The 23,229-nt window shown below is 37.1% G+C and overlaps 1 protein-coding gene across 7 annotated transcripts in view; it reads left to right on the top strand.

The window, feature by feature from the left end:
• OSBPL6 (oxysterol binding protein like 6) overlaps positions 1–23,229 on the top strand; it is a 91,192-nt gene that overhangs the window by 42,564 nt on the left and 25,399 nt on the right. For 6 of the 7 annotated variants that reach the window (XM_054278066.1, XM_054278072.1, XM_054278068.1 and 3 more), the window contains exons 3-10: positions 10,583–10,678; positions 13,555–13,677; positions 15,958–16,011; positions 16,739–16,852; positions 16,970–17,134; positions 17,651–17,783; positions 18,223–18,326; positions 19,170–19,262. In XM_054278066.1, coding sequence (XP_054134041.1) covers positions 10,583–10,678; positions 13,555–13,677; positions 15,958–16,011; positions 16,739–16,852; positions 16,970–17,134; positions 17,651–17,783; positions 18,223–18,326; positions 19,170–19,262 — 882 coding nt within the window. The remainder of the gene's footprint in view (positions 1–10,582; positions 10,679–13,554; positions 13,678–15,957; positions 16,012–16,738; positions 16,853–16,969; positions 17,135–17,650; positions 17,784–18,222; positions 18,327–19,169; positions 19,263–23,229) is intronic. The other variant, XM_054278071.1, reaches the window with a different exon arrangement.

The raw sequence follows: 23,229 nt of genomic DNA, 5'->3' as shown, positions 1-23,229 counted from the left end.
TGTGCATTTTTTTAATAATTTCTATTGCTTAAGAAGGTCCAAAAAGTATTTTCTCACAGGTGATAAATATTTTCCCTTTTGCAGTGCACAGAACTTTGGATAGCTGTAGTTAGTTAAATCTTGGTTAGGATATAACCTTATAATTTTTCATTAGTTCCATCTGGAGCAAGAATTTTGATATCATTTCTTTAAAGCATCTGTGTATTTTATCTCCCACATTTAAGCCCAAAGAAGGTAAATGCAAGACTGGCAGGAGCTGCTGGTCTCAGCTAAGAGCATATTCTCTGAGTTTTCTTTGTAATTAGTTCGACCCAACTATGCAATTAGGAATAAAAAAAAAAAAAAAGCCAAACCAAAAACCTCTTGTGAATACATTTTACCATAAATCTGATGGCTACCACATCTGTTACCATAGCAACAGTACAGTGCAAGGTATACCTGTCATCATAATGAAATGGATGCTTAAATTTAGTCCATATTTGATCACGGAAATGTGAAGCATGATTTTAAAATAATGCTGCAAAGGTTGATGGTGTGATGCATCCAGAGGATCCCATAAAGTGTGATGATGCTTAGTGAGTACTTAGGCATGTAAATGTGGACTGGAAGGGCTACTCTGAGGCGTTTGTTTTTTGCCTCAGTTCTCTCAGTGTTAAAGCAGGAGAATGAATGGGTGAGCAATTTCTTCTGCAGAAAGAAACAGAGCTGCAGCAGAAATGGACTGCAGTGGTGCTGTACCCAGGGCAAGGAGCATGCACACTTCCTCTCTGCATGTACACACAGTAAAACATCCATTTCATCCCACCACCAACTGTAACAACTGTATTTTAAATTTCTTTCCTTGCTTATAGTATTGTTTTTATGTATATTGGTTTTTATGTATATTAGTTTTCATTGCCCTTTTGCCCAAACAGAGTGATGGCTAGGGGTTAGGGGATTTTGGTTCAGTGGCTGTTGGATTTTACTTTGAAAACGCTTTAAAACTCTGTCGTGCTGCCTCCTTGGACTCTTCAGAGCAGCTAGTGGAAAAGCACCCTTCCTAAATTGGTAATATAAATGAATATGGAAAGTGATGTGACTGGATGAAGTGCCAATGTAGCTTTTATTGTCATATGTGAGGATAACACTGGATATTTCTGGATGGTTAATGACTGAAACCTTCTCATCATATAATTCTTGTCAAAGTCAGACCAGCAATTAAGGAACAGTTTCCCAATAAATTATGATACAGGAGGCTGAATGAGTATGAACATGACTATGATAAATCATTTTAGGGAGAGTGGAAAGTGTCATGCTGTATATAATGCTGGCATTTTAATGTATCTGTTTTATGTGTACAATATACATGACCTAAGAGAATTAGCAGTCAGCAAAAGTTTTGACATTGCTTATTTGCAGACTCAATGACTAATAATTAAGCCAACAATAACTAAAAAAAACTGATTTCAGATTTTTCTTACTAATTTTCATTAAAGTGTGTTTAATTTGGATGATTAGATGGTAGAAGACCCAGAAAGGACCCGTTTTGTTTAACCCCTGAGTTGGACAGGGTGCAAGGCAGCTGTGATACCCTTGATAAGGAGTACTTCAGAAGGGAGAAGCAACAGATTTCCTGCTGTGGAACTGTTGCAGAGCATGAAACCTGTCACTTCCACTGTGAATAAGAGTTTTGTACAAAAGGTAGCATAAAAAGTTAAATTCTGATGGCCTTTTTGTGGGCCATATTGGCAAGGTAGATTCTTGTGTTTCATCCCTGAGGAAGCTCTGAAAAGTCTGGCTTTATATTGCTGCACAGCAACATGGAGGAAAACTAACAACTCTTAGAAGTACAGCTGACTATGATAAAATCATATGATGTATATTCAGTTTTATAGGTTTAAGTTCTTTATGAACATTCCGTATTTTATTTATTGACCAAGTATGCAGCTCATGAGGCATGCTGTAATACATTATATATTCTCTGCAATGTGTGGGTTGTAATATTGTGCTGAGAAGAAAGAAGTAAATACATCATAGGGTTAATAATGTGCAGTTTGGCAAATTGGAGCCTGACCTCAGGCTAATAAGCAGAGGGGGTGATACAGGAGAACAATAATATTGAAACTGTGAACAGTTGACTTTTCTGACCATCACCTAAAGGCTAGCTAATACATAATGTAAAAATGGATATAGCAATGTTTTATCTTTTAAGTGTGAGTTCTCTTCTAACATCTTAACTTTCCTTTTGGCCTTCTATGGGGGAGATCACCATTCTCTCACTCTTTTTGTGTTTTTCTTTACCAGTTTGCTTTTTCAACAAATCCTTGGTTCTTTTCCTACACAGCAATCTCAAAAGAAGAAAAGCTTTTAGTCCTATTGCATTTAGCCTTGTGTTGTCACCTCTTCACCTGGAGAGATTTCATATTTCAAACAACTGTTGTCTTGTAGCCATATGTAAAGAGTGAAAGGTGGGAGCTTTGAAGGAAGAGGAAAAAAGATTTTCCAGAGCAAAGATCTGCTTTTCAGGTTTTAATATGGCTTGTTGTTTGTTTTTTTTTTTCCCTTCTGCACAAGCAGTATTGACTAATAGAAGGGGTGTACCCAAGGGATTCACAAAACACTTGAGTTTGGGCTGAAAATGTTTACCTGGCCATGAAATTTAAAAGCAGAGCTTGTTTCCAAGGCTCTGGTCTTGCCTAAAGGTCTGCACTGGAAAATGCCTACTTAGGTTTTTGCAACCACTGTATTTTAATTGTCAAAGTGGTCTCCTGAAAGTGGTATTTCCTAAGGTGGATATCAGCATTTTGGAGATGCTTAGACAGTGCTGCTCATGCAAGATTGCAATGTGACATAACCTAATGTATTCCATGTGGAAGAGACGTCTGAGCACATTTATGTACCTTTTATTCTGAAAGTGGGCAGCAGCTACATGCTTGCTCATGGCTGTCAGCCTGATGTGACATCTGGGAAAAATATTCTTGTTGGTTACCTGTGATTTCCACTTGTTCCTGTCTCTCTGTGACTTCAAAAAGAGAAAGGCAAGGCTGGACAGTCTGGTAGACACAGTACAGACCTGAGAACGTGCAGCCATACTAATAGCTTTGCTCTGTAGCACAGCATAGACTTTGAGAAGCCTTTTTATTTTGCAGTAGTTTGTGAGGATTATTTTAATAATAATTATTAATCTTTCTGAGAGTTTCAAGCTAAAGAGGCTACTAAATGCCAAGTGCTGTTGTTACAGTGATGTAATTCTCTTTTGCTCGCTTTCCTAATTAACTCCCTTTGCATAAAACTATTGAAGCAGGATTACAGCAGGAAGTGTTGAGTACTTTAAAGGCAACAACTCACTGGAGCAAGCAAATGTTCTGAGGGAGCCAAAGAATGAAATGGCAAAATTGTTAACAAAAACATGCAATTATTCTTTAAATTGATTAGTTGCTGCTGCTCTACAACATTTTTTTTTCCTGTGCCCTTGGTAGAGTGTGAAAATTTTCCTTAGGTTTGGAAGGTAGTGGGTCTTCAGTGCCTGACAAAATGTCTGAAGCAGTGTAACTTTTCAAGCTGTACAATATTCATGTGAATGTTATGTTACATTCAGTGCCACAGCACCTTTTAAAAACAAAATCATAAATTTCAGACCAGTAAGATTTTTATCATTTCAGTGGTAAGATTGATGAGTGAACTAGACTACACACAATCAGAAGCTGGCTGAACTTAGACAGTGAAGCTCTCTGGACTACAGGTTTATCTGGGGATGAGATAGGAACCCCTGCAAGTGAGACTGGGAGGGAATAGGCACAGGTTGATCCCAGGGGTGAGGCAGACCCCCAGGTACTGATGCTGATGGATGAGACATTCTGCAGTGCTGGGAATCCTTGTGGGAAGGTGCATTGGAAGGATGAGACTTTGTGCAGTGCTGGGAATCCTTGTGGGAAGGTGCATTGGAAGGATGAGACATTCTGCAGTGCTGGGAATCCTTGTGGGAAGGTGCATTGGAAGGATGAGACTTTGTGCAGTGCTGGGAATCCTTGAGGGAAGGCTGCTGGCATGCAGTGGCAGAGCACGTGCCCGGGATCCCAGTAGAGCTGGGTGCGTCAGGCTGGCTGTGTGTGTGTGAAGGTAGCCTGCAGGCACACAGCAGATGTCCTTCATGTTGTGCCTGTCTTTCTGCCTGGAATTTACCTGAGAGCTAGACAGCAAACAGAAGAAGTACATCTGTCCATGTGCTCCTGCCTTTGGTGGTACTGTAGTGGTGTAGAGACAAGATCCAGAGCACGGACCTGGAGATTAATAGATGGAGATGCTGCCTCTTCACAAGAAAGACTTGGCCTTAAAGCTTTGAAGAAATAAAATGGTCTGGAGCAGTCAAGGAGAGGCAGTGACAGCATTCATACCAGGCTGTCCCAGGGGGCTCAGTGTACACTGAATTCTCTGAGCTTCATAAACACTGCTACCTCAGTTATCCTACCTCTAGGAGTGCTTTACAGGTTGCAGGGAGAATGCTGAAGTTCAGATGTGGGCTATGAAGAAAGATTTATCTTTTAAAAATATGTCAGTTTGATTAGAAATGGTGCCTGTAGCTATCTTCTGTTACAAAACAGGGAAATTGCTCTCATAAAAGCTTAATTACCCATGCAAATTATGATAGATAATTTAAGGTGGTGTTTCCAGAACATGGTCACTTTTGCATTCCTCTTGTCTCATTTTTTTCCCACATGCATACATGTCCTACATAAACATGTCTCACTTTCCTTCAGAATACAGAAACTCAAAGTGCAACACACACACACGAATCTGGAAGGAAAAAGTGCAACTCTTCTGAAGTGTCATTTGGGATTTCTGGGAAACAAATGGGGGAGAAGAAAGAGAAGCATGATTGTATTTTCATTTCTTCAGTGGAGAGGAGAAGCACAAGGGTGAAGAGGGAGGGTGATGTCAGGTATGATATGGAGGCTTCTGTTTTCCAGGCAGTTGTGTGTGATTGGGATTATCCACATGCAAAATATACAAATCTATTAGACAGATAACTGTGTGCCTTAGTAATGCTATTTGCTATTTTGACATTCTGTGTTCCTGTTTTTATTAAATACTTTACCCTGAAATTGAAGTGATTACATAAAAAACTTTTTTCCCCTAGTAGAATAATATTTCATGTAAAAAAAAAATAGGATTAAAAGTTTTTCAGCCTCTCTTTTTCCTATCTCCTCTATACTGTGTAAATTGAAGTTTAAAGGCTATTGAGAAAGGATAAGTAGGTAACTTGCAGAAAGAAGAGAGAGAGTCACAGGAAGAAAGGTTCTTCTGAACCTATGCACTTTTTAAAAGTCAGGTCCAGCTTCTTCATTTATCATTTGTGTTAACATTGTCTCCGTTTCATGTCTATAATGTTTTATTCATAAAAAAACCTAACACATCAAGGAATTATTTTCTTTTGTGTACGTAATTTTATTTTTCTCCCTTTTTTCTTTTAAACCTTATCAGCATCATTAAAATGAAGTGGTAGCCTAAGACTATTTAACAAAATATCAAGCCTTTTAATTGTGATCATTCAATAATCATAATAAAAGTTTTGTATCCTTAGCTGAAATTTGAATTCTGTCAGACACTGTAAATTTATCTGTTTGTGCTATCTTAAGGTAGGTGCAAAGGGAGAAGATTGTCATTAACACTCAGGCTGTGACTTGGCAGTTGTTCCAAACCATCGTTCTAGCCAAAGAAAGGTTGCTGGTACAATGATAGATAGCTCTTTTCTGCTTTATCCAGTTGTGCTAATGATTCCCTCCAAGAAGCTCTTCATGAGAGCAAGAGCTTATTTGTCTTCAGAATTTGTCAAAAAGTACCTTGAAAAGCAAAGCCTTCCTTGCTGCTAGAGCCTAGAAGCATTGACATGAAGTACAATCCAAAGCTGGAAAGGGCTGACAGCTCCTGAGCTAACAAATCCTTGACATTTCTGTTACACAAGAGGGGTTTACTTTGCATATCCCAGGAAAGAAGTAGGCATGCATACCTGGATATTATTCATATGCTACAGAACTGTATCTTATATAGACTTATCTTTCAGTAAAAAGGTTACAAAGAGAAAATGTTGCTCTTAAGTACATTTCTGTTCAAGATGAAAATGTCTTACAAGAAGAAAAAAAATGCTAACTGTGTGCTATTCACAAAGTATTGCTAAGCTCCTTTGTCAGTTAGTTGATGCTGAGATTGCTGAGAACAGCTATGGAAAAATGCCAATAGAAGAGACTGAGGATAGGAATAGGACCATGACTGCTTTACAAGAATTAAAAAACTGTGCTAGAAGATAGAAAGGAGATGCACATTGATGAGATATGGTTGTTTTGCTTTGCACTCACTCTTCTCTCACCATTATATTGAAGAATCTGTCTTTCTTCCAACATTAGCGGGAGGAAAGCCAGAGCTGGCTAAGAAGCATCTTAAGAGAAAAGCAAGTTTCAAGGTTATTCCCTTTGCAAGTAATATTGCAGATTAACTTGGCATATATCACAGCTTGTTTAGAAGGTAGTTAAAATTGGCATGTATGCAGTCAAATCTGTCTGCCTTACTACTTGTGCTGTGTTTCAGATAACCAGAAAATCGTGTGGTTTTAAGTGAGAGAAAGTGGTTAAACATTGCACTTCGTACTAAATGGAATTCAAGTAAGAATGCAGTTTTGTTAGGTTGCAAAAAGAATTCCAGTGACTGGCAAATAATAACAGATGCACTAGTTAGTACTTTGAATTGAAAAAATCGAGACAAAAATCCCAGACAGAAAAGCTCTTCTTTGAATTGCTGTTGTAGGACAGTGTATGTATAGGCCCCACAGTTATGGGTGTTGGAGACTGCTAGAATGCTGTGAGCAAGCAAAATGATCCATCAGATCTTTTTAAGGAATTAACTGTTAACCACATGTTGTGCGCATTTCTTAACTACAGAGAGTCTGTGTCAAATGTAAGTGATGAAATCCTCACCAGTTCATCTTTTTCTTGGAAATTAATAAATAAAAAATTATAGAGACGTCTTTGCATTAAATATAAGTCATTCCATTAAGTAAATAAGAGTGAAGCAGAAGGGAGAGGCATGAGTGTCAGACTTGTCATTCACTGGATTTTCTGTCTCCACTTACTCAAAATTGATTTTCTTTCCTTACCTTTCCTGTGAAAACAGTTGAATATCTTTTGTTTTAATGGGAAGTCAGATTCAGTAAAGTAAATTAGGGTCTCCACCCTCTGGTCTGATGGAGACCAACCCTACTGGTGGAATGGGGAGGAGAAGCAGAGGAAAGAAATGGGAAAACCTGTCCTGGCCATGCCCCTGCCAGCTCCTCATGCACCTCCTCACTGGCAGAGTATGGGACTCTGGAAAGTCCTTGATTTAGGGTAAGAGCTGCTCAGCAACAGCCAAAACATCACTGTGCCTTCAATGTTGTTCTCATACTGAACCCAAAACGCAGCACTATACCAGCTACTTGGAAGAAAATGAGCTCTGTCCCACCCAAAACCAGAATAATGAGCTGTATGAGTCATTAAAGTCCAAAGTGAGAAAAGAAGTTGGCAATATACATGGAAGGATATTGTAAAATATGTTTTCCATTCTTGTCTTCCAGAGAAGATGAGAATATGGTTCACCATCATAGTGCTATTTTATTTTCTCCATCAATTTCTTTCCTCCTCACTTGGGGAAAGAGGAAAAAAAATGCAGGGTGGAACAAGCATTTGTGTTCCCCATATGTTGGCTTGCTAGGGGTATTTTGAGGCAAATGTGTGCCACCTATGTAATGGATTTGTGGATAATCATAAGGATGAAGGATTGTAGCTAGGATGAAGATGTTGCAATGTAATTACATAGTAATTGGAGTTAAACTTGTAATTATGTTGAATTGGTTTTCTAGAGCACACAGAATATGCTGGTGCTGGTGTTTTCCTCCAAGAGAAACCAGCTATGGTGTGGTGATCCTGAAATATGAGGGGAGTCTGGAATGCAGCAATGCTGACGTTGATTTTGCCTGTCTGTATTTTTAGGAGAGGAATAAGAGTATCATGTTGATTGATGTGCCTAGTTTAATGGATTATTATTCATTTTTTGGTTTGATTATAAATAAACCCCAGAAACAGTGTTGACATGCCTCTTTATGCCTTCTTATTAGTTTTTTTTTTACTGCTTCTTTCCAGGTCTGTTTTTCATGTTAAAATGCAAAAAACCCCTTGACAATAATGTCAAGATTTAAATAATTTTTATTTATTTGATTCTAACTAAATCTTGCACTGTAAAATTAGCTGCTTTTCAAAATGTGAAGCAATTTTGTGATTTCTAGCTGTAATTTTGCAGAAAAATAACATGTGTTAATGGAAAATATTTTGCACCAAGTGTGGTCTCTTAGTATTGTGCTACAGACTTGTCACAAATCTAAAGAAATAATCTTGTATCAGTGTAATTGTGGTCATGAGTAAAGAGAATTGAAAAGCAAGCATCTATAGACAACAAGCCAACACTCCTGAAAGAGAGGAATGTAAAAAAGGCAATTTTACTTAAAAGGTGTTAATTTTCTAATTTTCAGACAAATAATTGAATAAGTCAGCATTATTTAAAGTGCTGCTGGCTAATAATGTATTTCTCAACTGAAGTGGAACTGTAATGACTGAAGGCTAATTTAAAAAAAAAGGCACAAAACCTTCCTGACTTAAAATTATGTAAGTTAAAATGTCACTGGAAGTCTGGCAAGCTAAGGGCTGTTGGGCTACTCCTCTCTAAATATTGTACAAAATGAAATTGCAGTTATGTAACAACAAACTGCACCAGCTGAGAGAACATGAGACCTTCAGAACATCTGTGTTGGGCATTGCTCCATCTCAGGATGGATGGATTCCTGCCTGCCAGACAAAGCTGGCAAGAATGTTGGGAATCATCCTGATTATGCTAATCAAGAGACATTTTAATCTTCTTTGGAGGAGCAGATTTAGGTTCTTCTGTATATTGTTAAAATGTCATACTGTGTACAAAAGTAGCGTTTCCTTTATTTGGTGAGAAAGTTTTTCATTAGGAACTTTGTGGTTTTCAGCTCAAATTAGTTTATTAAATTATTTGATATGTAACATAGACACTTGTGCTACACATATACACATTTTTTTGTCATCTGATTAGTAAAATACACTGGACTTAATAAGTAGGTTGAACTTCTTTTGATAAAGCAGAAGTATTTAAAACATAAATGACAAAGCTTTTTGGTGGTTGGCCATGGAGTAATGTAATACTGTTGCTTTTCCACATTCTTTGCTGTAAAATTTAATCTAAAAAAGTAACTGAAAATAAATGCTGATTAGTGTTGCATGGTGGTAGGGATGCTTATCAATCTCCACTGAAAACAGAGACACTTCCCATGTTTAATATTCTCATTCACAGTTGCAACTTGAAAGAGAACAATGAAGGTCTGTGTGTTGCTCTGCAGCAAGATTTGTTCTCTGTTATATCTATGCATTTAAATGAATAGCTGTGTTTAATTTAGTTTGGTTATGGTCCTTTCTGTACTTAATAATTTATGTAAACAATAATATTTACACTTCCATTTGCATGTACCTTTATATTTCCTGATTGTTTCTGCTGCTGCTGCTGGTACCTGGGTAATCTCTGTAGTCAATGTAAACAAGCTTAATTGTGAACAAAACTTAATTGGCATTTTCAGCTGAGAAAAACATATGCTTCTCGGAGGGTAATTGCAAGTTTGTCATTGTGCTGTTTGTCCTGGAAATGAAGTAGTTATATTTTATGCCAAAGAGATACTAATGACATGTTGTGGTAGAATTCTTACCAAATAGTAAGATGAGATGTAGCAAAATTTCACCAGAGAATAAAATGCAGATCTGTGCCTGTGGATTGTGGTAATTTTCTCTTGTACCACAAATGCTTTTTCTTTTATAAAGTAGGGGTTTTTGGAAAATGGAAAGACATGCTTCCATTTTCTGGAAAATGGAAAGACACGTTTAGATGTGTTTTAAGAATAGAAATCTTTTCAGGACTAGTTGTGACATTGTGTATTTCATTTTTATTACAGTGCTTTGAAGATATAAAATTTTATAGGACTGTGATATGTAAAAGCAGCTGCAGTGGTTTAAGATCCCAGTGTTCCATGAATGTTCAGCATCAAGGCCATCAGCTGAGACACAGTAACTGATCTTGTTAATACCTGTAATCTATTCAACTGCATTTGTGTAGTGTGTTACTTTTTCTCAGCTGAGAAGCCAATAACAAAATGCTGAGGTGTGATAATGAATATTTTAGAGGCGGTAATATGTTATGTGAAGTGAATGTAGGGCAGTGCTGACTGCAGTGTATGTGCACTCAGTGTCTTGTATATTAACAGAAAACATGAGAGGCCTGGTTAGGAGCCCTTTGAATCTCTGTAGAGGTAAGGACTGCATTACTCATCTTTCCTGGCTGTTTTTAGTTCACCATCATTTCTAGGTTAAACAGAGTAATTAATTAAAAATCCAGTAATAAAGAGAGAGAAGTACATTGCCTCTGCAGGCAGGCCATTTGTGCATGTAAACCATGGATAGGTGGTTGTTTTGTATGTTTTGAGCCATGATTTTGTCTTTAATTATTTTTTTAGAGTGTTCATATTTTGGAGCGAAAGGCTTCTTCAGGAAGCACAGACCCTTCTTTAAGCAAGCAGTTCCTTGAAAGTGATCATCTCTCTCTATCCAAGGTAAGCAAAAGCCTGGGATGGAGTCTGGGCAGTGAGTTTCCCTCTAGAGTTACAAAGTAGTTTGACTAACACTTCAGGTGTTCTGTGTCCAGCGTTTTGTATGCCACTACCATTTGAGTATATTGGGAGTCTGCCCTGGAGCTTATTGTTCTATAACTGAGGTGTAAGAAGAGCCAGTAATCTTCAGTAGATGTTATATTAACAAAATTAAGGATTGGTTTGTTTTTCTGGTTGTTTTTTTCACATGGATGGCCCCAGGAACAAATTCTACTTTCTCAGAAAATGGGGCTAGAAGGGACCTTGGTGATCCTTATGGGACCCCTCAAAGTCAGGATTTGATATGATTCTATGACTTTGAGAAATTTTCCAGTTCAATATCCTCTTACTATGGTAGAGCAAATAATATCCAAATCTAAAAATGCTGCCAATAAATATTAGTTTAAAAATATGTCCTAATAACATCCCTTGTGTGTAGTTTGAAATTTAAAAGCTCTTGCTGAGATTTTCTTTCCTGAGGCAGAGTAAAGGATGCAACTGCAGGGGTGACATCGCCCTCGTAAAAAGTGAAGCCTTGTGTGTATTGTTTTGAAGCCAGCTTCTTTCTGGGTAAATTGCTCAGTTTTGGAATAAGTGATTCCAAACAAGTCTAATTCCACGTAAAGAAAGCTTCATTTTAAGATACTTCAGCTGCAAAAGTAAGATTGTTTCTGAAAAAGGTGAGAGTGCTGTGTTGGAAAATTTGGTGGAAAATAAAAACCTGAAACTAAGTATCTGTAAGTTTTGAAACAGACCTGGTAAAACAATTTCAAAAGGAAGTATTCTGTTCATCCAGGGAAAATGAAATAATATATTCATTTTTATTTGGAAAATAAATATTTTGCAGCCAAAACTTGAGAAAGCAGTTGGTGGTGGCTCCTTTAATCCCCAAACAAGGGGCATGTGCAGAGGCAGGCACTGAAAGCTGTGATTGTGTTCTCCCAGTTGTGGTGCTTTGCACAGGGCTGTTTCTCATGGAACACCTATGGAATCACTGAAGTCCTAAAATACTGCTGCTGTGCTTGAGAACTGGCCTTGGATGAGGACTCTTCAAGTGTATCACTTTCTTTTTTTTTCCCATTTTTGTCTCTCCTTCATAATGGCCTTTGTATTGGGCATATCTCAACACACCAAAACTGTGGGATGAGGCACAGGTAGGATTGTTAGGAGGGTTTTAAAAACAGCTTGTAGCATTGATGCAGCAGGAGACAAGTATCCTCACTGCAGTGAATAATTACTCATTTTATCCCTCTGTATCTGGTCTTTTGTTTATATGAATAGCTGTATGAGATTGTGTGATTTCTAGTTGAGAATTAATCAATACTGATGTTATCTAGTAGATAAAAGACTTATGCCTGCAGCTGATCATCTAAAGGAGAAATCAATATGGTGAAGAATCAGTTGGCAGAGATGCAGAGACTCTCTGCTGGTGTATAACTTGAAGTTTAATTTGTTCCCTTCAAGTGCTAAGTACTTCCATGTAGGGAAAAAGTAATACATATGTACTTCCTCTAGAGAATGGAAATAAAACATTGAAGCAAAACATGGGGAAGTTAAATAAAGCTGCATTTTGAGTAGGGGATTTACAGTCATTGAGATAATTAGTTCATGGTTATTCAGGGGAAACTAAACTGAATGAAGGTTTCTGTTAAAATTTACAGCAGTGTTTATTATTTGGGATAGAGCTTTTCACCCTTCTCAAAATACCAAGACTTTATTCAAAATTATAGTTTTGAAATTTGCTGTTACTTTTGCAACTATATTTTCGTTACAGCAATGTTGATGTTATCAGGGCTGTGTAATTAATTTGGAGGTGTTGTGAAAGACTGACAGCACTTGGCTCTGAGTGGTTTTGTTGGAAATGTGGAGACAATTTTTTTTCCCTTTAAATGTTTGATGCTATATGACCTCCTTCCTCTCTTGTTAACTTTTCATAACATTGCTAGGAGTTATGACAGATCAACTGAGAAAATGCAAGTTTACAGCTTTGCAAGGTATAATTAGTAAACCACAGTCTGAGGAATCTGGCAGTAAGAGATTTTTAAACGGGTGCAGAATTTTTTTAATTACAATAATAGCAAGAGGATAGAAATACATTCTAAAAGAAAACTTGACTCCAACTTTTTCTCTTTAACAACATTGTTCTTTACCTGTTCACTGTGTTACATTGTAAATATGGCTTGAGCTGCACCAGTCACCATGCAAAACAAGTGGTATGTACCAGAAATATGCTTTAATTGGCTCCACGAAAGGCATACAACTGATTGTATCTCAAATGATACTGTTCCTCTGTTTTTCTCTAGAGAGAAAATTAGTTAGCTTTCCTATAAATTTCTCATAATACAGTGAAAATGAATGCAGGGAAAAAAATCTTTTTGCAGATTTCTGAAGCCTCAATTAGCAAGTGAAACTCTGTCATAAAATGCCTTTGAAGATTCCCACTAGCTACAGTCAAAATCAACAATAAAGCAACATCATCTGCTAGTTTTTCTGATTTGGAGGAAAAACTGGGGCATCCAGAACCAATGTAGCTTGTACTTTAAAGATCAGAAAATTTAAATTTTTTTATAATTAAGAGATATCACAAAGGGCACTCCTACTATGCATCTTACCTGGTGAGGGTTAGACATCTGAAAATGGTTTGTGTTTAGTAGTTCTAAATGTGATACAGCTAGGCCTAATATAGTGACCATGTAGTTTGGTACCTAAATAGGTTGATTTAAAAGCCTGGCTCCTCCTCTTTGTCTTGCATTGAAGAATTTGTGTCACTTTTAAGTGCAATTTTTTGCCATGGGTGTGCAAAATAAATTCATCAATGTGTCTTCATGCTGCTTCATCAGGAACCTGACAGCTGGGAAATCATAGAGGGTCTGAAAATAGGCCAGACCAATGTCCAGAAGCCAGACAAACATGAAGGTTTCATGCTGAAGAAGAGAAAATGGCCATTAAAAGGTTGGCACAAGGTAAATGTCCCATAAACCAGTCAGAACATTATTACCTTATTTTATTAGCTGGGTTTTTTTTTGTCTAGACAAATTTAGGATGTCAAATACCCATGATTTTGGTGTATGACTTTTTCTTCCACCTCTATATGGAATTAGTTTGCAGACACAGTTCATGGCTCTCAAATCACAGTCCCTGTTGCCTAAGGTTGTATTCAAAATCCAAAGGGAGTTTGTGAATCAAATTGATCTCACCCTCCAAAAAACCAATTAATGAAGTCTATAAGAATTTATGGAATAAACCACTGCTCCCACACTTTTAAAATACATTATAGTAATGTGTTACTATTTGGCAAAGTGTCTATTTTGGTAAGGAACTAATTTATAGGAGAGCAAGAGAAGTCCAACTTTCATAGTTCTGTAAAGGCAATCACTACTGATGATCTAGATGAATTTAGAGCAGTTACCTGTGTAGATAATTTTTAATGTGATTAAGAACTTCACATTTTAACATCCTCCTCTACTCTGCCTTACATTAACCTTGGGAACTGTGCTGAACTTATGTTTTGAAACTTTGGGTTTGTTAATAGGTTGTTTGGGTTTTTTTGCAATGCTGGCCTGGGTATCTTGGAGTTTCCGTAATAATACTTTGTGCTGAGAGTCAGTGAGGAACTTCAGAGACAATAATTGCAGCATGTGCTGTGTTAGTGTTCTACTAGCAAAGCCATATACAACATCTGTTGAACACTGATGTCATATTGTGACAGTCCTGAATGTGCTTTGGAGGAATACCAGGTATAATGTGCACAGCTTGGTGAACTTATCGTCCTCTGAAGTGCAGTGTGTGTTGGAATGAAATTATGATGAAAGGTAATTTTCTTTTGTGTATGCAGCTTAGAGAGACAGAGCAATATGACATGAACATCATATTCTTGTGAAGGTTGTTAGTGACCATACCTGTGAAAAAAAACCCAAAATGTTCCTGTTGTTTTGACATCTTATTCAAGAAGTTATATCTCCAAATGTGCTGGTTTCAGCTGGGGTAGGGAAAAGCACTGGTCTCCTGCCCTGTGTGGGATATTGCTACCATCTGTTGTGTGACTGACAGAATTTCTAGAACCATCTTTGAGGGAGATTTTCTGCTGTCCAACTACCAACCCTGCTCGTAGTGTTAAATTAGCCAGGTTCACCTGAGGAAACCATTGCCATTCCTTCCCATGTCATGACAGCTTTGAGAATCAAGCAGAGTATTTTGCTGTGTTCTGGGATTTCAACATAGATTAATGCTTTAGGTTACACTCTAAAAATATGAGTTATTTGCTGTTACTTTACATGTTTTTAAAGTTAGTGATGATAAACATGAGTTAGCAAATGTCATTTCAAGTCCAGTTTTCTGCTAGGCTTTATGCTGTGTGCCAAAGTCTGCATTAACTTGACTGCAAAGCAGCTGGAGTGATCTGGTACAGACAAGCCAGGGCAGCTGTAATTGAGGGAGAAATACAGCTTGAATAGGGGATTCTGCTCAGAGCAATAATGGTGCAGCAGTAAAACAGGCATCATCAGGTTAGGCCAGTCCTGGTACCCATGTCAGTGAAGGTGCAGTGGCTCAGCCTGTATCACCAACACCTGAGACATCTGCCCTCCCATCACTGGGGGATGATGCTGGGAATGCTGCAATATGTGTTCTGGCACTAATACCTGGATTAACACTAGACAAGGTGTCTTCAGCACCTTGAGTTACAATCTCATCTGTACTTCACTGAGTACAGGTCTGCCAGAAGGCACAAAGTTTTGCATGAGACCAGGGTCTCTCATATGGACTTACTTTTGAGATTTAGATCTTGCACTAGGACAAACTTCTCAGTTTCTGGATAGGGAAGATAGGTTGCTAATTTGAAATGTGACCAGCTTTTGTGGGAAGAAAAACGGGAACAAAATAAAGAAACAGATACATGTCTCTTGTCCCACAGTCTCTTAGAAAGTTTATTACATTGCCTGGAAAACTGAAAAAAAGCCACCTTCATTGTCAAAGTTTGTTAAGATAAGCCTAGAACATAATAAGAATCTAGGTTCTTTTTTTTGTTTAAAAGATAATTGTTGTCAAAAAACAAACAAGAAAGTTATTTAATACTGTATTTATCCTCTCCTTCCAACCCCCAAATTGGGGTTGGAAGGAGAGGATAAATACAGTTCCTTAATTGTTACAGGGTAATCCTTCTCCAGGTGAATTGTTGTACACAGTTTAAATTGCATCTGCTCATTAAGAAAGAATGTTGTTGGATTTTTTTCTTATAATTTCAGAGGTTTTTTGTCCTGGATAATGGAATGTTGAAATATTCAAAGTCACCAATTGATGTAAGTAGAGCTGAAGACTTTAAAACTTCTAATGAAGTTCTGCCTGCTCATACTGACTCTAGGTATATTTATGAAAGTACACACATGAAAGTTGTTGATGGATTTAAAGATAAATGATGTAAGATAAATAATGTATTTAAAGATAAATAATGTTGTTGATGGATTTAAAGATAAATCATTTTGGTTATCTCTTCCAAGAATTCTACCTTTTTTACTCCTGTGGAAATATAAGTAAAATTAATAAAGGTAGTTTCTTGAATAAAGCTACTTGAGAGATTAACCTGACCATATATTTTTCTTTTCTAATTCTTATGTCAGCCAGAGCTGATTATTCTGAGACATGGATAGATAGGATAGGATAAAGAATTAATACCAATTATTTATATTTGATGCCAATAACTACCAAGTCATAACAGTAGGGTGTCAAGTACTGTCGGATTTTCTCTGCTCCTCACTTACCTGTGCCTGTGCACTGGTGTGAACAACTTAACACACCCAAACTTTGGAGTTGGCTTTGTACCAGCATTTCTTGTGAGGTACTTTTCTCTGACTATAAATATAATAAGTAGTTAAATGATTAGCCTGAGTTCAGCTTTATTTTTTAATATGGCTTTATGCCAAAATATTGTAAAATGGGAAACCATTTCAGTACTAGATAGTTTGCTGTTAAATATATAGAAAAAGTGCACAATACTTTTAAATTTTTGCCCTGATGTTTTTATTTTAGATACAGAAAGGAAAGGTCCATGGGAGCATTGATGTTGGTTTATCAGTCATGTCTATAAAAAAAAAGGCTCGTAGGATAGATCTTGACACAGAAGAACATATCTATCACCTAAAGGTAAAAAGTAAAACTACATTCTGTTTTTTCATCCTCAGTAGAAACAAATAAAATTGTAAAAGATTGGGCAGAAAAGGAGTATCTTGGATGCTTTCTTGACGGTAAATTTTTCTCCAGGTGAAATCACAGGATTCGTTTGATGCATGGGTTTCAAAGTTGCGGCACCACCGGCTGTACCGTCAGAACGAGATTGTAAGGTCTCCCAGGGATGCCAGCTTCCACATATTCCCCTCAGCATCTACTACAGAGTCTTCACCAGCTGCCAATGTGTCAGATGGAAAGGTGTGCAGTGTTCTTTGGTTGAAAACTCCTGGCTTGCTTATGGCCAGTTTCAGTGGGCTTTTCTTCTAATGCCAAAAGGACAGGAGCTTCCACTGTGGGAGCCTATGGCGAGAGAAAAGCTGTGAGGGTGTGCAGCTGAAATCAGCTGAAATACTCTCTAATTTAGCCTTACTTCATTAGAATGGGCTGCTGAAGAGATCTTGCAAAGTATTCACCACCCATACAATTTGCACTAGCCTTTGACATCAGGTATAAATCTGTCTCTCTGCTGATTATGTTCTCCCTCTTAAACAACAGCATTCCTAAGTGTACCTAGCACAGTCCACTTGTGAGGTTCCTAGTTTGATTCTCCAAGATGCTATTCTGAAAAATCTGTGTCTTTGGGAGCTGTGGAGACAAACCACAGATTTCACTGAAAATGCAATGCATAATTTGGTTTCTATTCTGAAGTAATATAGCCATTACACTGACAAAGCCACACAGCCAAAGTAAATGTAAGCATTTATTATGCTTTAGGTGCAACAAAACAACTTCCCCTGGCAGCCTCCTATACCTTGCAGTAACAGCCTTCCTGTCACCTGCACTACTGGTCAGAGTAAAGTAGCAGCCTGGTTGCAGGACTCTGAAGAGATGGACAGATGTGCAGAAGGTTAGACTTTATCTTTTCATGTCTTGTTCTTTCAGCAAAACCACTGGTTGATATAAGAAAGAGTCTTGTAAGTAAAGTGGTTAAGTAACATCTTTATATGAACATGTAGTAGCTCTTCAGGTAATTGGAAATATTTACCTCATGGTGAGAACTATGCTGTCTATATGTTTTGGGATGTTGCTTTTAAATTTATTCTAATAATCTGTGCTATTTTGGTGGATGTCGTTGTTCAAATGTGATCACTTCTTGAGGTCCAGAGTTGTTGCTGACTCCTGTAGAAATAACACGTGTCCAACAAAATAAAACTTTTGCTTGGATACCTTACTACAAGGGGTTTGGACACTTAACTTTTATAATGTAAATAAGTGCAAACAATGGACACCATGGCAATAAAATCTGAATTGAAGCACTTAATATATTTTTACTTTATATCTCTTAGATCTTGCTCATTGTCAGTCTAACCTTGTGGAACTCAGTAAACTTCTCCAAAATTTAGAAATATTACAGAGGACTCAGTCAGCACCAAATTTCACAGACATGCAGGTAAATATGATTGAACATAAATCATTACACTGAAATATTTGTTCTTTCTGTTAAGGGAAATATAGGGGTGTTGTCTGTTAACTCAGAATATTTTTCTGAAGTAATAGTGAATCTTGGATGAAATGCTTATCTTATATGTCTGTTTTGATCTTGTGTAATACTGTTTCTGTTTCATGTGTAAACAAGTAATTAAGATGTATTCAGTATTTGACTTAAATAGGAAAAATGAAATGATTAATTAATTTGCAAAACAAAATGAGGACTGTTGCAATAGAACACATGTATAAATTGAAGTTATATTTAAGGAGATTTTGTTGTGTTAAGATAACATTTTAGGTTTTTTAAGGATTGGACACCCAAAGACCCTCAAAGATGAAGTTGCATGCTCTAGAAAAGGGGGCATAGTACAAAGGTCCCAAGTTTTGGACTGTTTCCCAGTTCAGGGTGAGTTTTCCTTTTACCAGAAAGCAACAGCAGATCCTAAATCTTAAATACTTTCTTCCATTTTCACTGAATCTTCTTGTCTGTACAAATGTCTGAGTAGTACCACAATAGAAATCCATAAGGGTTTCAAGATTGTGTCCTAAATATTATGTACCCATGAAAAGAAAGGGCACCAGTAGTTTTGCTGAAGGAGCTAACTGTACCACGTGTTTATGAAAGTGTACAGATAGCTACAGCTGATCCCTGCTCCAATTTCGGGCCTAGCAGCAGCGTTCTTCTCCTTACTTTCTAATTTGTACCTGTCTAATGCTACAATTCTTTACTAACTTGTTGTATTGTCTGTGTTGCTTGTGTCTACTTAATAGCACTTTGTTGCTTTTAACTATTTGTGCAATGTAGGCTAACTGTGTAGATATTTCAAAGAAAGACAAGCGGGTCACGAGACGATGGAGAACAAAAAGTGTCAGCAAAGATGCAAAAATTCAACTTCAGGTACTGAATGCACTATGTTTTACTTTTCAGTGTACTTTAAGATTAAATTCTAAGCATGAATTGATGTATTAGCTGAAAATAGGAAGTCAGTGTGCTGTCTTTCATGTTTCTGATGAAGTAAATTAAATCTCAGTTTGTTGTTCAAAACCTAGAGAAGATAGTGAGAAAAGTACTGATTTTATTTTCATTCATATGAAAACATTGCCATCTAGGGAAAGGAGGGGGATCTGAATATTAGTTAATTAAGGTATTCAAAACTCAATATACACACACCATATGGGGATACTGCTATTCCAAATCAAAGTTGCAAAGAAGGGCAACTGCCTTCAAGTGTACAAGTGATATCAAGTTAAAAGCAGAATGAAATACTAAACACACCACTAGTCTTTGTCAAGACCTGTACTTGGAATATTACCAGTTATAAGTGCTTTCACAAGCCTTCTGTCATGGAAGAGGCTAATATGGGAACAAATAAAATAACCAAGAAATAGATTATGTGAAGGAAGAATTTACTCCATCCTTCCCTAGAACTGAAAGCATAATGTGCATGTATTGCTGCCTTGTGTTTTGTTGGAAGCACTTGTGTGTTCTGAGGTTTGATCCAAAATCTGATCTTTTTTTATAATTAAGCAACTGATAATGAGGACTGTTGAACTGGCTTTGGGAGCCAGCAATCACCACTGTGATGTCTGCTACTGAGTGAATGAATGCCAGCAACTTTTAATCCATTCAAATATCTTGAAATTAGTACAAACTTTGAAAGCTTTTAATAGGTCCCCAATAGGCACATTAAGGAGTTTTCATTTAAGATCAATAATCTTAAGGAAGGAAGAGGTGACAGTTGCATCAGCTTTCTCATTGCAGCTCTTGTAGTTTATTTTTCTTTTCACCTATTATATTTTGATAATCACAATAGCATTCTAATGAAGAACAATGAAGCATCTGTTGGGATTAAAATGGTTTATTAACAAAAGAATTTTTGTGATTGATGTCATGTCATGCAGTTGAAGGATCACAGTTTTTCCCTGGTGCAGAATAACACAGGGAAATTAAAATATCGGTAAAATGCATGCAAGTACCTCGTGCCTGTGAAGTCAGTCACCACTGCATGTTCTTCTTTCATGCCACAGTAACCTCAGAGAAGTCCTATCCACAGAAGTGATGAAAGCAGTCAATGTATTATTCCCATAGGTAGCACTGGACTGGGCTCCCATCAAACTGCTTTTTGTGGCTTGGCAGGGGTGTCCCTCAGCTCCTGAAAATTTCAAATAGGGTTCCCCTGAGAGAGTTTGTGTGCATGGCACTGCTCTATATTGGTCTGTCACTTCTGGATTGATAATGAACTCTGCCTAACTTGGGTCAGCATTAATTCCTGCCAAGGTTCATGCTGCAAATATAAAGGTTTTTTGTTATTGCTCAGTATTAAGTTATTTTTGTCTGATCTATAAATTAATTTGCAGTGAAACAGAAGCAATAAAATTGTTCTAAATTGCATGGAAGACAAGAATACTGGAGGGCTACTCCATTATCTTGTCTAGTTCGATAGTCTCAGTTTATTCTTCCAAGGGCTGTCCTGTCTCCTGAGTGCTAGATCTGTGGTCTGTAGGAAGATGGCCTCACTGACTCATTGTGTTATTCCTAATTGGCTTAGGCTGCCGCTAAAATGTGGATGTCTTCTGATGTCTACAAGCCCTTCAAGCTATTTCCCATTTTGTTCTTCTGTTAGACACTCCTTCTGCTTCTTGGTCTTCCTTATTGTTCATTTTTTCAAGGCTGCTTCAAGTCTTTCTGAACTGTTTATCAGGATATCCCCTACTGAGAATCATTTTGTCTGATTTGTGATCATTGTTTTCATGATGCTCACACATGATTTGCTATTGAATGGTTGACATTTGGTACTAGTAAGATTTCTGTTGTACTATTACTTTCCTCATACCTCCATTCATCTTGTTAGTTTTAGGGAATAATGCTAATTTTAACAAACTAACTTTAAGCTAATTTCACTGTTAATTCCATTTGCAGTACTTGCACCTGTTTTTTTAAGATTGAGCAGTTTTTAACTACACCAAAGATGTTGTGATAGTACAATGTTGAGAGAATCTTTCTGGGGAGCATAAAATTAGGGAGCTTTATATAAAGGTGTGTGCTTTGTGAGTGATGGGGAATGAGGATGTGATTTCTGCTGGCTCAGTATCCTCTGCATATGAGGCAAGGAGGGAATTCTCCCGTCCAGGTTTTGGATTGTACTTGCGAACATTCTTTTGTTAATGAGATAGCTTTTGTTGGATTCCTGCTAACACATTCTTGCAGTATGAATGCTAGGTGCATGATGTATGTAAAACATACTTTTTCCTGTAAGTAAAGCTGCTTGGTTTGTTTCCTAGACATTAATATTTACCACTGAAATATGCCAGTTTTGTGTGCAGTTGACTTTGACCACACAGCTGATCCCTGTAACTTGAGTGGGGTTACTCCCTGAAGTAAAACTAAACATAGCATATGTCTATACCTTTGCAGGTTTGGGTGTTTACTGTTGCTAAGTTGTTTGAAATTAACAGCTGAATTTACAGGACTTTACTCAAGAGTAATACATTCATTGCTTCTCTTAAGAAAGATTACTTTTATGAAGGAGGTTCATTTTGTTTTTAAAAAGCTTATTTAAAATTTTGTGAAAATGGCCTGCAACAACAGGTTAGTTGATCTGTATTAATTCATTTGACAAATTATACTTTTGTGCAAGAACTGAGTCATGGGTTTTGTTTTGGGGATTATTTGTGCTTTTTTGTGGTTTTTTAAAAATTGATAATGGTTTCCCTTTGAGTTAAAGGCTAAGTTCTCATTCTCATGACAGCTTCAAAGGAAGGAAAAAAAGACATTACTGCAAAACAATAAAGAATCAGTGATATTTTGGTTTCCCACAAAAGCTCAAAGTTCTAAAGTTCACGACTTCACAGGGGAAATAGTTTAATAGAGAGCTGTGTGTTATGGAGTAATCTGAAAAATCATCTTGCTTTACTGAGGCTTTCAGGTCAGAACTGAAACCAGACCCAGACTAGTTATTACCTTTTCCCTTAAGTAAGTATTTCTTTTTGTGGCAACTCAGATTATGACCTCACTTTCTATTGTGTTAAGGAGAGTGTATGGTTCTGCAAAACTGACTATTCCCATTTTAATAATGCATACCTTCATTAATAATCTTATGTACATATAAATTTGTGCATCTCTCTCTCTGTACATAGGTCTGTCCCTACTATTTAAATAAGAATATTCTTCCACAATCTTATTCACAGGATCGAAATATTTTTGTGGAGCACAAAGAGCTTTACATTATGCCTGTGATCTGTTCTCTGCTTTAACAGAGTTTGTTCTCAGTATTTTAGAGGTTATGCACATGTCATTTTAATGTGAGAATTGTATAAAATATTGCAACGCAAGTCTTGTGCTGTGGTCATTAGAAAACCCTTCCAAATGTCAGTGGCACTGCCACTAATATCAGCCAGAGGGTGAAGTGCTTGGCCATTTTCCACTGTAGCAACCCTGCTGGGAAGGTTATAGAAAGAAGACAGTTCGGCTAATAATTGAAATACAATATCCTGTCCTAAGCATGGTGTCCATGTATCCAATCTACACGTTGTTATTTGTATGACCATCAGGCTTCTTGCAGAAAAAGTAAAAATGTGCATAGATCTAATAATGATGTAGTGGCTAGAGGATACAGGGGAAGAAAAATGTAAAGGAATTGAGAATTGTTTTCTAAAGGCAGAAAGGTGTATTTCCTAGTCTTCCAAAATCTTAAAATGGCTTCAAAATATTGGTATTTTGATTAAAGATTAAATAGAATGACTTCATGACAGATGTGGAGCTCCTCTGCCTTAGACAGTTACTTGCTTGACTTCAATGTACTGTGAAAAATTTTCTTGCAAGTAAAATAAATGTAAAATTAAGCAGGACAAGGCCACAAGTTAGA

This window comes from Melozone crissalis, unplaced genomic scaffold (genome assembly GCF_028551555.1).
Source record: "Melozone crissalis strain CALT ecotype California unplaced genomic scaffold, PUWL_Pcris_2 ptg000023l_1, whole genome shotgun sequence".
Classification (NCBI taxonomy): domain Eukaryota; kingdom Metazoa; phylum Chordata; class Aves; order Passeriformes; family Passerellidae; genus Melozone; species Melozone crissalis.
Note: the sequence above shows the minus strand (reverse complement) of the source record. Positions and strands in the feature narration are given on the sequence as shown.